At 44.3% G+C, this 13,744-nt stretch overlaps 1 protein-coding gene across 1 annotated transcript in view; it reads left to right on the top strand.

The window, feature by feature from the left end:
• Positions 1-12,074, top strand: part of LOC135972245 (uncharacterized) — a 39,039-nt gene extending 26,965 nt beyond the window's left edge. Inside the window, exons 2-3 of the mRNA XM_065549475.1 lie at positions 7,136-10,635; positions 11,564-12,074. Of these exons, the coding sequence (XP_065405547.1) occupies positions 10,086-10,635; positions 11,564-11,730 (717 nt within the window). The 5' untranslated portion in view covers positions 7,136-10,085 and the 3' untranslated portion in view covers positions 11,731-12,074. The remainder of the gene's footprint in view (positions 1-7,135; positions 10,636-11,563) is intronic.
• Positions 12,075-13,744: the final 1,670 nt, after the last annotated feature.

Below are 13,744 nucleotides of genomic sequence, written 5' to 3'. Positions count from 1 at the left end.
AGCATAATGCCTGGAAACATCAGCATACCTCTGGATTTTCAAGTTGATGCAGGTCATAAGCCAGCATTGTAAACAATAAACCTTTCAGTATGGATCCCTGAGGTACACTCTGCACAAGCTTAAAAAATTCTGAAATCTGGTGCTGAGCTAAACAAACATTCTCTTTCAGATTAAGCAAATCAGAACCAAAGTCAAGGTCACTCCGTTTTTCATTGATAGTAAGTCAGGAGCTTTATGGAAATCATCAAATAATATACTCATTTCAAAACCATTAGCCAAAGTTTGATTGATGCTATCTGTAATTTTAAAGAGGTTCCCTCTACTTAAAAAAACCACTCTTCTGTCTGGAAAGTTTTTATATACTATGGTTCCAAGTAACCCCTGAAATCACTTCAAAAGAAATTGGGGGGTGGTGATATTTTCTTTGTGCATTTGACGGCGCTTTGTGTATAGTCAGTTTCACTGTATGGTTAGTTACTCAGTTTCTCTTGTTTATGTGGCTCTTTCACATTGCAGCAAAGGAGACACTGTCCCATAGAAAATGTGACTGTAGCCCTTCTCCCCCCAGCCCCAAAGGGACTTGGAGGTAGGTATAGAAAGGAGCTACTTTTAACTTGTCTTTTGAAATTGATGGGATTTCAAGTTATTTGTAGTAATTATCGTTGCTGTTTCAGGAGCATCCAGGAATCTCAGTCAAGGATCCCCTTTGTGCAAGGTGCTGTACAACAAGACACAAAGACGACAGGCCCAGCCCTGAAGAGAGGGTTACAAATCTAGGTGGCAGTGATCCTTTAAGGAAGGATCTAAAACCAGATTCAGAATAGTTGTTATGAAAGACTTAATTGGTAAATTGTAATAATATTGCTCTAGACAACACTAGAAATAATGAAATGGTGTTGATTAGAACAAGTAAGTTTAATGGCTCATTTGTGGCTTTAAGCCAGGGCTTGAGGCAGACACATCTCTTTGGGAGTGCTGGAAAGTGCATGAAGGGAATAACTATTGCTACACCTTGTTCCAAGCATCAGTGTTCACAAGCCAGTATGGGAAAGACGCGTGTTGTCTCAGATAGGCTCCTGACCAGGTCCTCAGTGACCAGTTTATGCCCTGAAACATGGGGATTTATATTCTTCTTCTTTTTTTCTACTCAACTTCCTGTTGATGTCGATGTGCGTTTTGCTGAGTAAAGACTTCAGGAATGGGCCGACCGGGATTACAGCTAGAAAAGACCTGTGGTTTTATGTCTAGTGCATCATCCCTGCCAGTGTGTGATTATTCCCTTCTGTATGTTCTCCAGTGCTCTAGCCAGTCTCCTTTCAAGTTATTCAAATAATGGGGCTTCCATACTTAATAAAGTAGCTGTTAAATCAAATGTTTGTCTATCTAGCATCAGTCAATGTCTGATTACCCAAAGTTACAGAGGTAGCCGCTGATCTATGTATGGGGTCACATAGAATTATTTTCCAAACTGCAGGTCACAAGGGAAGGACAGACTCTGCGCTCAGATAAAATTCAGCCTTTGCTTGACAAGCCAATTTTCTACTCTGGCGATGAATCTTTCCATGAAACCGTAAATCAGAAAGAGCCCCAGTAGATTCATCTTTGCCTTGGAGAGGCTTTAGGGCTTGGATGGATGGTGGAATGAAGGAAATCATCCCAGTTTGTTACCATGTTCGAAGAGTTAAGTTTAACCTGGCAATTTCAAAAGAGCCTAAGAGAGGTAGGCACCCATCTCCTAATGAAAGGCTAGTGAAAATAGCACCACTCCCCATTCAAGGTCAACTCTTAGGTGCCTTTGAAAATCCCAGATTTTATTCAGCTGGAAAGAGGACAAAAAGGAAAATAAGGGGCAAATCTTCCCCCCAATCCTAACCCAACTTGGCCTTGGTGCAGCGTGTTTCGAGGGGATGGCGAAAACACTCAATCCTCCCAAACAAGAGGCCACTCAGAAGCGACAGACAGACAGTGACCTCTGATGCAGTCTCATAGCATCCCCAGCAATTCCTCCTTAGCCCTCCAGGGGAGGAAATGGACACTGGATCCTTCCAGCCTCAAATGTGCTTGTCTCATACCTGACCCTAAGCTCCTTTCCTTCCTCTGCGGACTGGACACGGTGAACTCCTGCTGAGTTCAGCTTTGCAGTGAGCAAGGAGTGATTGAGGCCCTGATATCCAGCCAGTTACAGTGGAACCACACTGAATCCACTCTTATTTACTACTCAGACTATGGAGAAAACATCTATCCTGCAAAAAACAGGAGGCATTCGGAGCAGGATGGACACCTCATGCCCAGTTTGTCATTGCCCTTCACTGTGACCAGTCTTTTATACCAGAGCAAAGAAAGTGAAAAGAGTTCACTTTACACTGGAGTAAGTGGCTGCATGCAATGCAGGGCAACAGTGAACTGGGTCCTAACTTTCTTTGAAGTATGGGGTATGCCACTAAGCTGGGGTAGTGCCTAGCTAATAGGTGCTTTACAAGGAGCACAGATACTTAACACAGAGCTTTACTGGCACTAGCTAAAAATCCATTTGCCCTGTGTATACTGTTGATAGCAGATAAGAAAGATGGGGCCCCTCTGTTCTTCTATATAACAATCTTAATCAAATGTCCTAAAAGGTTGAAGACATTAAATCAAGGAGTGATTTCATTCATTTACTTATTTGGATTTGTAAAAACACAGGAGACAGTCTCGGCTCCTCAGATACTTATAAATCTAAGGAAAAACAGAAACCCATAACATACAATAATGCTAAGTAACCAAGCAGAAGTAAGCCGTACTCCCCACTTTTCCTAAACATCGCCCCCAATAGTCATGCCTCTCTAGTTGCCCTTCTACAAAGCTGTGCTCTGCATTGTGCCTTTTAGTTTCACCTAATAGGTGCCAGATATTCCTGTCCTCTGCACAGCGTGGAAGGGGGCAGCAATTATGCATGCAAGGCCCTCACTCTGCCTGGAGGTGGAAGCAGCCCCTCCATGTGAACATTGGTCATTTGAGGGCTCTGTTACAAATTGTGTAGAGGTGAGTTTGCCATGCCAACAAAGTGCAGAGCCGTGAAGCTGCAGGTTCTCCCGGCAAGATTACAGGAGACCTAAAATTCACAGCAAAATGCCACAATGATTAATGCTGCTCAGAGCTCCAGCCTCAGGATCCCTGACCAGATAGAGCTGAAATCGTTCCATATGACTTCTAGACTCCTTCCTCTACCCTGACCTCACACCTTGCTCACTAGCTGTTCTATCATTGGTTCTCTCCTTCATTCATTTGCTGAACAGAGGGGTCACAGGAATCGGCTCCCCTGAAGACAGTGGTAAGGTAGTGCTTGAGTGATGTGGACCTCAGGAGGGAGATGATCCTTCTAATGGGAAAGGACCTGGAAATATTCTCAATCTCCTGCAAACAGTCTCATCCCAGGCCCATGGAACTGTGGCAGACCGGGGCAGACATTTATTGTGTTGAGCAGAGCCCAGCATGGTCTAGATGGGCCTGGGTTTAAACCCAGACTCTTCGCCTGCCTCAATATATACACTTAGCCTCTTTCAATTATTTTTTTCATTCTCCAAGCTATACAAGTGTATGTTCTATATTTAATATCAGATTATGAAAACAACACTTGGAGGTGTCTGAAAGCTAGTTGTTGAGTCAAGTGCTTACCCATAATAAATCATCCATGGCAGGGTAGAAAATCTCTAAGTGTTTTGCCTTCTACTTCTTTGCCCAAAATTGTGACGTATGCACACATGTTACTGTAACACTTATAGTATCCCATACACACAATGAGCAGGGGAAAGGATAAACTAGTGGTAATTCACCACTGACATCTGATAAAATAAGCCACTTTTGCATCGAGAGAGCCTTTCTTAAACAATATTTTAAATGGACACTACTGTAAATCACAGAGCAAGATACTTAAAAACAAGGAGTAGACCAATACTGAAGCAAACCTTGAGCTCTACTTTACTGTTCCTTTGGGCCTTTAAATATTTATAAAACAATTACACAGTCATTAGGCACTGAAGTCACTGTTATCTGAACATGGTAAGTCGGTATGTCAGTGAGAGTTTAATAGTTAATACACCTGGGCAAATGATAGATTACCTCATGGATTCTAATTTCTAACCCCTGATTATCCATAAACTGTGACATTTGTTATGCTCCCATGGATGCTTCATAGTCTTGATTCTCCTCTGACGTACACCAGCACAAATTATACATGACTCCATTGGAGTCAATTGAGTTACACTGGTATAAGTAAGAGGAGAATCAGTCCCTATGTTTTTAATTTCTATTAATAATTAGGAAGCAACAGTAGTACTTCCAGAGAGCTTCCATTGTAAATCTAACTTTGCGGCCCAAAATCCTTCAAGTAATATTGACTTCAAATTTAGTAGGTTAGGTCTGGGCTCGACGTAGAATTTTTCTACAAAACGTGAAGTGGATTGGACAGTTAGGCACAAAAATACCTTGGAGGATGTAGGCCCTACTCCCATTGTTATCAATGGGAGTTAGGCACCTAAATACCTTTGAGGATGTGGGGCCTTGGCTCCTGAATGGTGGAACCCTAGACAGAGAGATATTCAGTAGTGTTCAAAAAGGCTTTTCATATTTTTTTTTTTCTGTAAGAAGAGTGATAATGTAGCTATGCGGTACAGGTGTTGACAAGCTTAGGTCAGGACATCAAAGGAGTGCTAGAGACCTAAACTTTCATTTAAGAAAATGTAAATCACTAGCACTTTTCCTTGCAGTGGTACACCTCAAGGTACATCCCAATTGCTGAGGAGATTTGTCATGTAAAAGAAAATCAAACCAAACAACTATAGGCAGTGTCGTGAGGCTAGGGAACGGGGTAGAAGGAAAAAAATAAATTATAGTTCCACACAAAACCTTGGTGTGGTTAAGGTTGCGGGCACATATCAGAAATTTGAGCACATTATCTTTCAAGAACATGAAAACTGAAAATGAAGAAGCAGCGTCAGAAACCCAAGAAATGCAGAATTAAGGTTGCAAGTCTCAGACAATGCACATAAATTCCTTAATTGCCTCCAGGGCGATGCTCTGAGAAAAGAAGAAATACACACTACTCTATCCATCCATAGCTAATATTTTCATTTCATCAGTGACCCCAAAAGACTAGAATTATGCTTTAATCTTAATCATACAGTAGAGGTACCACTTTATGGCCATCTTTACATTAATACACATTACACATACAATAGTTTTACAAATTCTTGATTAGACAATGCAGGATTGAGACCTATGCGAGGGCAGCCAACTCTCCAAGTGTCATTAGACACAGAGCAAGCAAATTTTATATCTTCTGGCCATGAAATTAGAGCACTTACATGAAAAACCAAATGTCAATCCAAAGAAAGAAAGAGTCCTCACTACTAGAGGCAGATGTGCAGTATTGTTTTGTAATCATAAATCAAAGCTAAAGCACATATTGAAGAAGAGCTGTAGATATAAGATAGTCGTCATCATGTGGTCTCATACAGCTGCTTAACTCTGAGCCACATATAGGATGTCTGTAATTTTAGAAGGAAGAAAACAGGTCCCATAGTCACTATTAGGAAAACAAGTGAATGTGTTGCCTACATGAAAGCGGTTAGCACATACATTTTCTTTGTGGGGAAATAAGATACAGAACACAAGGTTTGTACTGATGAATGACCAAGCCACCCTGGGGGTGATTTTCAGCTTTCATAGACATCAATGGAGCAATGGCAGTTTACACCCACTGAGGCTTTGCCCCACATTTTGATTGAGTTAGTTAGGATGCACTAGTGTCCTGGCACTAAACCCATGAGCTGCTTTTTTCATCCTCCTAGGAATGGTTTTGAAAGGGCTTGTAAATAACCCTTGTTCTGAAGTTGCTCTGAAACAAGGCTAGAACATCAGTGGCTGATCACTTCATGTTTTGGCACTTGCTCACTACTATCCGTATCTTCTAAATGGCCGAGGTTATGATTCAGTCACCTCGGAGTAATCAACAGCTTTCCCAGGATCTTACTCTCCTGCCAACTCCCATGGATTTCAGCGACCTTAGTCTCCCACTGTAGGGTACAACTAAGGCCCATTAATTTCAGGGACCCCATAAAGGAAGACAGAATCTTGAATTCTTCTCGCCCAGCACCAAAGTGTGGTCTTGACTCTAGGATTGATGCGTTACAGGGTTTTTTTTTCTTTCTTGCAGCTCTTTGAAGACATAGGGTCAGATTCAGTCCTAGTGTAAGAGGGTGCTACAGCAAAATTTCACCCACTTATGTTAAGGCCAAATTTGGCCTGTGATGCATGATATAAGTGGTTAGTGATAGTACTATGATAGTTTCTTCCCCATGCTAATTTTCCCCCTCCTGTTACTTACACCTTCTTGTCAACTGTTTGAAATGGGCCATCCTGATTATCACAACATAAGTTTTTTTTTCTCCTGCTGATAATAGCCCACCTTAATTGATTAGTCTCATTAGAGTTGGTATGGCAACCCCCATTTTTTTCATGTTCTCTGTGTGTGTATGTCTATATATATATATATCTTCCTACTGTATTTTCCACTGCGTGCATTTGATGAAGTGGGTTTTAGCCCATGAAAGCTTATGCCCAAATAAATTTGTTAGTCTCTAAGGTGCCACAAGTACTCCTCGTTCTTTTTAGTAAAAATATTGTTTTCTCTTATTCAGAAGTCCAGTTCTGATACCTGTGTTGCCCCTCTGCTGAGTGGGTAGCAGGCCCAGCTTCCCAATGGAGTAGAAATCAGTGACATAGAATCTGGATAGACTCTAAGTGTAACTTGCTTTATTTACACATACAAGCCACTCCTAGAAGGGAGGTGGTCAAACAACATGCAGGGCAATTCCTTCTACCAGGAATCTCAACCCAACGCCAAACACCCAGTGCTTCAAGAATTAACTCTAATAAGAGGCCCAAGCAGAGAGCAATCTCTTCTGCTCACACAGATCCCTCTCTCCCAAAGCCACCTCTACACAAAACTTTGCATAACCAAACATTTAACCAACCCAGCATGTCTTTGCAAGAGTCAAAGCTTGCTCAGCCCATACAAAGAAGAACTTGGGAGGGTGTGTGTAACAACGCCACCAGATGCCACCTGTTATAACAATACTATCTTATGTTTCTACAGCACCTTTCATTCCAAAGGATCCAAAGCAGTGCACCAGGGGAAGGACCGCTGCTCATTGTGCAACATTGGACAACAAAAGCAAACACAATATTAAGGTGAATAAGAAATAAAATAGAAAATGACACTGGGAATATTGTAACATCATTACATAAGTCAATGATAGGCCCTCATCTGGAATGCTGGGAGGAGTTCTTGCCAGCCCATCTCAAAAAGGATTTATCAGAAATACAGAGGGTGCAGAGGTGGACAACAAAATGGCTAGAGACCTGGAAACACTTTCATGCAAAGAGAGATTGAAAAGATCCAGACTCTTTAGTTTAGCAAATAGACAAATAAGAGGGGACATGATAGAGGCATTCAGAACTATGATTGGTGTGTAGGATGGAAGGTAAATAGAATGTTCCTATTTACCCTTTCTCATGATACAAAAACAAAGGGATGTTTAAAGAATTTGAAAGGTGACAAATTAAATATCTTTTCACACAAGTAATTAGCTTGTGGAACTCATTGCTACTAGGCCAGGAGCATTTCTGGATTCCTAAAAGGATGGACATTTGTATGGATAATGAGAAAGATCATCTACTATTTGATAAAGGGCAATATATATAATGGTGATATACTCACATGCTTCAGGGAATAAGAAAATTCTTTCCCTTTCGGCTGGGGGTTACTTCAAATTGCCCACTGATGCCTCTGGTGCTGGCTGCTATCAGAAGCAGGATACTAGACTAGATGGACCACTGATGTCATCTGGAATGCAATTCCTACCTTCCTAGAAACTCTCAAATCATAAGGGGTAGCGCCTAACAGTGAAGAATCCGCAGCCCATACCTTTTTCTCTCCATCATAACATACCTTCTGTAGTGCAAGGTATTGCAGAAAAGCTTATTTAGACATGGAACAGCATACGTTGCAGCTACTAAGTCATCGCCTGGGTCTTGTGCCATGATGATTTGCCAGCTCAAACATGTGTTATCTGATGGTTAAATAAGCTTCTCTGTAATACCTTGCACTATAGAAGGCACTTCATGAAGTAGGACTAAAGGTATGGATTAAAGATCCTACGCTGTGTGAGCTGATAGTAGCTGAGCACTCTATGAAGCTTTCCTTGTCCTGCACAGAGCACTTCTGGTAATTAAAAGCAGATTGCAAGATGATTACAAGTAGGACTTATGCTCCTTACAAGCTCTGGGCCAAATTCTCTGCTCCATTGACACAGCTCCATTGACTTCAAGAGAGTTTCACCCATTTACACTAGTAAAAAATCTGACCACATATATACAAGACTCGCTTCATTAAGCACTGGAATGCAGTCAACACTGGAGTGAGAGTAGCAATTGAACAGCTCATGCCACACAATCGTTTAGGTCAGGAAGGATAGTCTTGTGACCATAGTACTGGACTGGGACTCAAAACATCTGGGTTCAATTCTAATCTATTCTCTGTGACATTGGGGAAGTCCCTCAGTCTTGCTGACCCCTAGCTCCCCATCTGTACAAGGTGGCGAATAACATTTCTCAGATACAGAAGGTTGAGAATAAATTCAGTAATGTTTGTGGGCATCTCATACTAGAGCAATGATGCCACAGAAAAATCTATTAATAATAAACAAAGTGAGGGAGAATATTGTATCCAACTGAAACTGCAGCAAGAATGTAAGGCAAGCAAAATGTAAGTACCCACATTAGAATTTGGCCAGGACCACTGGGTTACTATTATTAATTAAAGCATTTCCGTCTCATTGTCTATAGCTGCACACACAGCTGAGGATAACTTAACAATGGGTGCCATGACTGTTACTAAAGAGCAAAGTCTCATGAATTAACCAGAAGTGGTTCTCACAGCATCCCAAAGCCATTGGTTTTATATTGTATCCAACAGTACAATCTCCCCTACTGCCACCCTAAGACATTGGTCCAGTGCGGACTGATAGGAAAGAGGTCCACCTGCTGGGTCACCAGCACTGCTTCCTGCAGCAGCTGGGTCTGCCTTGGAGGTTTCTCATTCGAGTACTGGCCAGGCCTCGCCACGTTTATACAAATCTCTGCTTCAGATCAGATGATACCATCCCTAGGACACCACCATAGCAAGTGTGAGAGAGGTAGTAACAAAGGACTGGGGAGCACATTCTAGCACTACAGCAGGAATCTAGTGTCAGGGGCAGACTGCAAACCAATTCACTGTTCAGACTATATTTATAGAAGTCTCCTTTCTCCCAAGCAATGTAGAAACAATCCGAGGTTCAGTCATATGATTATAGATAGATGTTTAGGGAGGAAAAAAACATACATGCATAATGTGTCAAAATGTAGCACATACATACATTGGGTGTGATACCACCACCAGGAAAATGGAAACACATTGTGCATAAAGGCATATGGAAAATAGAATATGTTGGTTTTACATGGTTTTAAATAAGACTTAAATGCACAATAAAAGGCAACTGTTCCCTCAGGAGAGCAGAAGTTTGAAGTTTCTGTGATTATAACTGTACAAAAGACTTTAATCTGAAACCTTTACAAGGCTAATTGTAATTCCCACAAAGCTCAGAAACAGTTTTCTTAGGCCTGGTCTACACTACAATTTTTGGGTCGAATTTAGCAGCGTTAAATCGAATTAAGCCTGGACACGTCCACACAACGAAGCCCTTTTTTTCGACTTAAAGGGCCCTTTAAACCGGTTTCTTTACTCCACCTCTGACGAGGGGATTAGCGCTAAAATCAGCCTTTGCGGGTCGGATTTGGGGTAGTGTGGATGGAATTCGACGTTATTGGCCTCCAGGAGCTATCCCATAGTGCTTCATTGTGACTACTCTGGACAGCACTCTCAACTCAGATGCACTGACCAGGTAAACAGGAAAAGCCCTGCGAACTTTTGAATTTCATTTCCTGTTTGCCCAGCGTGGAGAGCACAGGTGACCACGCAGAGCTCATCAGCACAGGTAACCGTGATGGAGTCCCAGGATCGCAAAAGAGCTCCAGCATGTGCAGAACGGGAGGTACGGGATCTGCTCGCCATATGGGGAGATGAATCAGTGCTAGCTGAACTCTGTAGCAATAAACGAAATGGCAAAATATTAGAAAAAGTCTCAAAGGCCATGAAGGACAGAGGCCATAACAGGGACGCACAGCAGTGCCACGTGAAAATTAAGGAGCTAAGGCAAGCCTACCACAAAGCCAGAGAGGCAAACGGAAGGTCCGGGGCAGAGCCGCAAACATGCTGCTTCTACGCAGAGCTGCATGCCATGCTAGGGGCTGCAGCCACCACTACCCCAACCGTGTGCTTTGACTCCATCAATGGAGAATCACGCAACAGGGAAGCGGGTTCGGGGTACAAGGAAGAGGAGGATGAAGACAATGAAGATAGCTCACAGCAAGGAAGCGGAGAAACCGGTTTCCCCAACAGCCAGGATATGTTTATCACCCTGGACCTGGAACCAGTAACCCCCGAACTCACCCAAGGCGTGCTCCCAGACCCTGAGGGCACACAAGGGACCTCTGGTGAGTGTACCTTTGTAAATATTACACATGGTTTAAAAGCAAGCATGTTTAATGATTAATGATTAATTTGCCCTGGCAATTGCGGCCAGTACAGCTACTGGAAAAGTCTGTTAACGTGTATGGGGATGGAGCGGAAATCCTCCAGGGACATCTCCAGAAAGCTCTCCTTCATGTACTCCCAAAGCCTTTGCAAAAGGTTTCTGGGGAGGGCTGCCTTATCCCGTCCGCCATGATAGGACACTTTACCATGCCAGGCCAGTAGCACGTAGTCTGGAATCATTGCATAACAAAGCATGGCAGCGTATGGTTCCAGTGTTTGCTGGCATGCAGACAACATCCATTACTTATCTCCCTTTGTTATCCTCAGGAGAGTGATATCATTCACGGTCACCTGGTTGAAATGGGGTGATTTTATTAAGGGGACATTCAGAGGTGCCCGTTCCTGCTCGGCTGAACAGAAATGTTCCCCGCTGTTAGCCACGCGGTAGGGGGGAAGGGTGAAGTGATCATCCCAGAGAATTGGGTGTGTGTGGGGGGGGTAGTTGGGTTTGTGCTGCATGTTAACCCGGAAACCGCAGCCCCTCCTTTTACATGGCAAACCCATTTTAAATGGCCAACCCAATGGGTGCTTGGTATGGGAAATGAGGGCGCTACTGTTTGAAACCATTCCCACATGTTAAGAAGGTTAAAAAAGCCAAAAGACTGTGGCTTACCATGGCTGCCTGCAAGCCAAAATCTGTTGCCTGGCACTGCGTGAGTGATCTCTCACACAAAATCGGCAGGCCCTCAATATAAGAGGAAAAATGCGACCTTGTAACGAAAGCACATGTGCTGTGTAATGTGAACAGCAAAATTTAACGTGAAAGAGTGAACCCATTGTTCTCTAAAATGTGTCTTTTTTAACCACCTCTCCCTTCTCCTCCACCAGCTGCAAATGTTTCTCCTTCACAGAGGCTAGTGAGGATTAGACGGAGAAAACGGCGGACTCGGGATGATATGTTCTCGGAGCTCCAGATGTCCTCCCATGCTGACAGAGCACAGCAGAATGCGTGGAGGCAGTCAATGTCAGAGTGCAAAAAAGCACAATATGAATGAGAGGAGAGGTGGCGGGCTGAATCGCGGCTGAAGAGAGCAAGTGGCGGGCTGAAGAGGATAGGTGGCGTCAGAAGGCAAGAGTCGATGCTCCGGCTGCTGGAGCATCAAACTGATATCCTCCAGCATATGGTTGAGCTGCAGGAAAGGCAGCAGGAGCAGAGACCGCCGCTACAGCCACTGTGTAACCAACAGCCCTCCTCCCCAAGTTACATTGCCTCCTCACCCAGACGCCCAAGAACGCGGTGGGGGGGCCTCCGGCCACCCAGCCACTCCACCCCAGATGATTGCCCAAGCATCAGAAGGCTGGCCTTCAATAAGTGTTAAAGTTTTAAAGTTTTAAACTGCAGTGTGTCCTTTTCCTTCCCTCCTCCCCCACCCATGGCATTAAGGGGTAGGCTGGGTCCCCAAGGATAACAATAGGCATTTCAATATCCCCAACGGTTATTTTCTGGTCCGGGAAGAAAGTCCCTTCCTCCAGCTTTCGAAACAGACCAGAGTTCCTGAAGATGCGAGCATCATGTACCTTTCCCGGCCATCCCACGTTGATGTTAGTGAAACGTCCCTTGTGATCCACCAGGGCTTGCAGCAGCATTGAAAAGTACCCCTTGCGGTTTATGTATTCGGTGGGTTGGTGCTCCGGTGACAAGATAGGGATGTGGGTTCCGTCTATCACCCCACCACAGTTTGGGAATCCCATTGCAGCAAAGCCATCCACTATGACCTGCACGTTTCCCAGAGTCACCACCCTTGATATCAGCAGGTCTTTGATTGCGTTGGCTACTTGGATCACAGCAGCCTCCACAGTAGATTTGCCCACTCCAAATTGATTCCCGACTGACCGGTAGCTGTCTAATGTTGCAAGCTTCCACAGGGCTATCGCCACTCGCTTCTCAACTGTGAGGGCTGCTCTCATCCTGGTATTCTGGCTCTTCAGGGCAGGGGAAAGCAAGTCACAAAGTTCCATGAAAGTGCCCTTATGCATGCGAAAGTTTCGCAGCCACTGGGAATCGTCCCACACCTGCAACACGATGCGGTCCCACCAGTCCCTGCTTGTTTCCCGGGCCCAGAATCAGCGTTCCACGCCATGAACCTGCCCCAGTAACACCATGATTTGCACATTGCTGGGTCCTGTACTTTGTGAGAGGTCTATGTCCATGTCAATTTCCTCATCACTCTCGTCGCCGCTCTGCAATCACTGCAATCGCCTCCTTGTCTGGTTTTGCTTTGGCATGTTCTGGCTCTGCATATACTTCAGGACAATGCGCGTGGTGTTCATAGTGCTCATAATTGCCGTGGTGATCTGAGCGGACTCCATGATCCCAGTGCTATGGCGTCTAGGCTGAAAAAAGGCGCGAAACTATTGTCTGACGGAAGGAGGGAGGGAGGGGCGAGTGACGACATGGCTTACAGGGAATTAAGATCAACAAAGGTGGCTGTGCATCAGGGAGAAACACAACCAACTGTCACACAGAATGGCCCCCCCAAAGATTGAACTCAAAACCCTGGGTTTAGCAGGCCGTTGATTTCACGGAGGGAGGGGGAAGCAAATGAATACAGAACAAATCTGGTCCATCTATCTTTTACATCTTAAGCTGGCAGCAGACGGTGCAGCATGACTGATAGCCATTGGCATCTTCTGGGTGCGTGGCAGAAAATGCTGTATTACGACTGCTAGCCATCATTGTCAAGATGGTTCAATACGACTGCCGGCAGGACTGAGTCTCCAGGAGACAAAATATGTCTGCCCAGGTGCCTCTGACTGAACTCACTGAGGAGTACGACGATGAAGGATACCAGTCGTAATACACCATCCACTGCCAAAAGGCAAGGAGCTGCTGCTGTATGGCAATGCAGCCCCACGTCTGCCAGCACCCAGATAGCCGATGACGGCTACCAGTCATGCTGCACCATCTACTGCCAAAAGGCAATTAGCTGCTGCTGTGTAGCAATGCAGTACCACGTCTGCCAGCACCCAGATGACATATGGTGACGCTGAGCTGAGCTGAGCGGGCTC

This window comes from Chrysemys picta, chromosome 6, assembly GCF_011386835.1.
Source record: "Chrysemys picta bellii isolate R12L10 chromosome 6, ASM1138683v2, whole genome shotgun sequence".
NCBI lineage: Eukaryota > Metazoa > Chordata > Testudines > Emydidae > Chrysemys > Chrysemys picta.
Note: the sequence above shows the minus strand (reverse complement) of the source record. Positions and strands in the feature narration are given on the sequence as shown.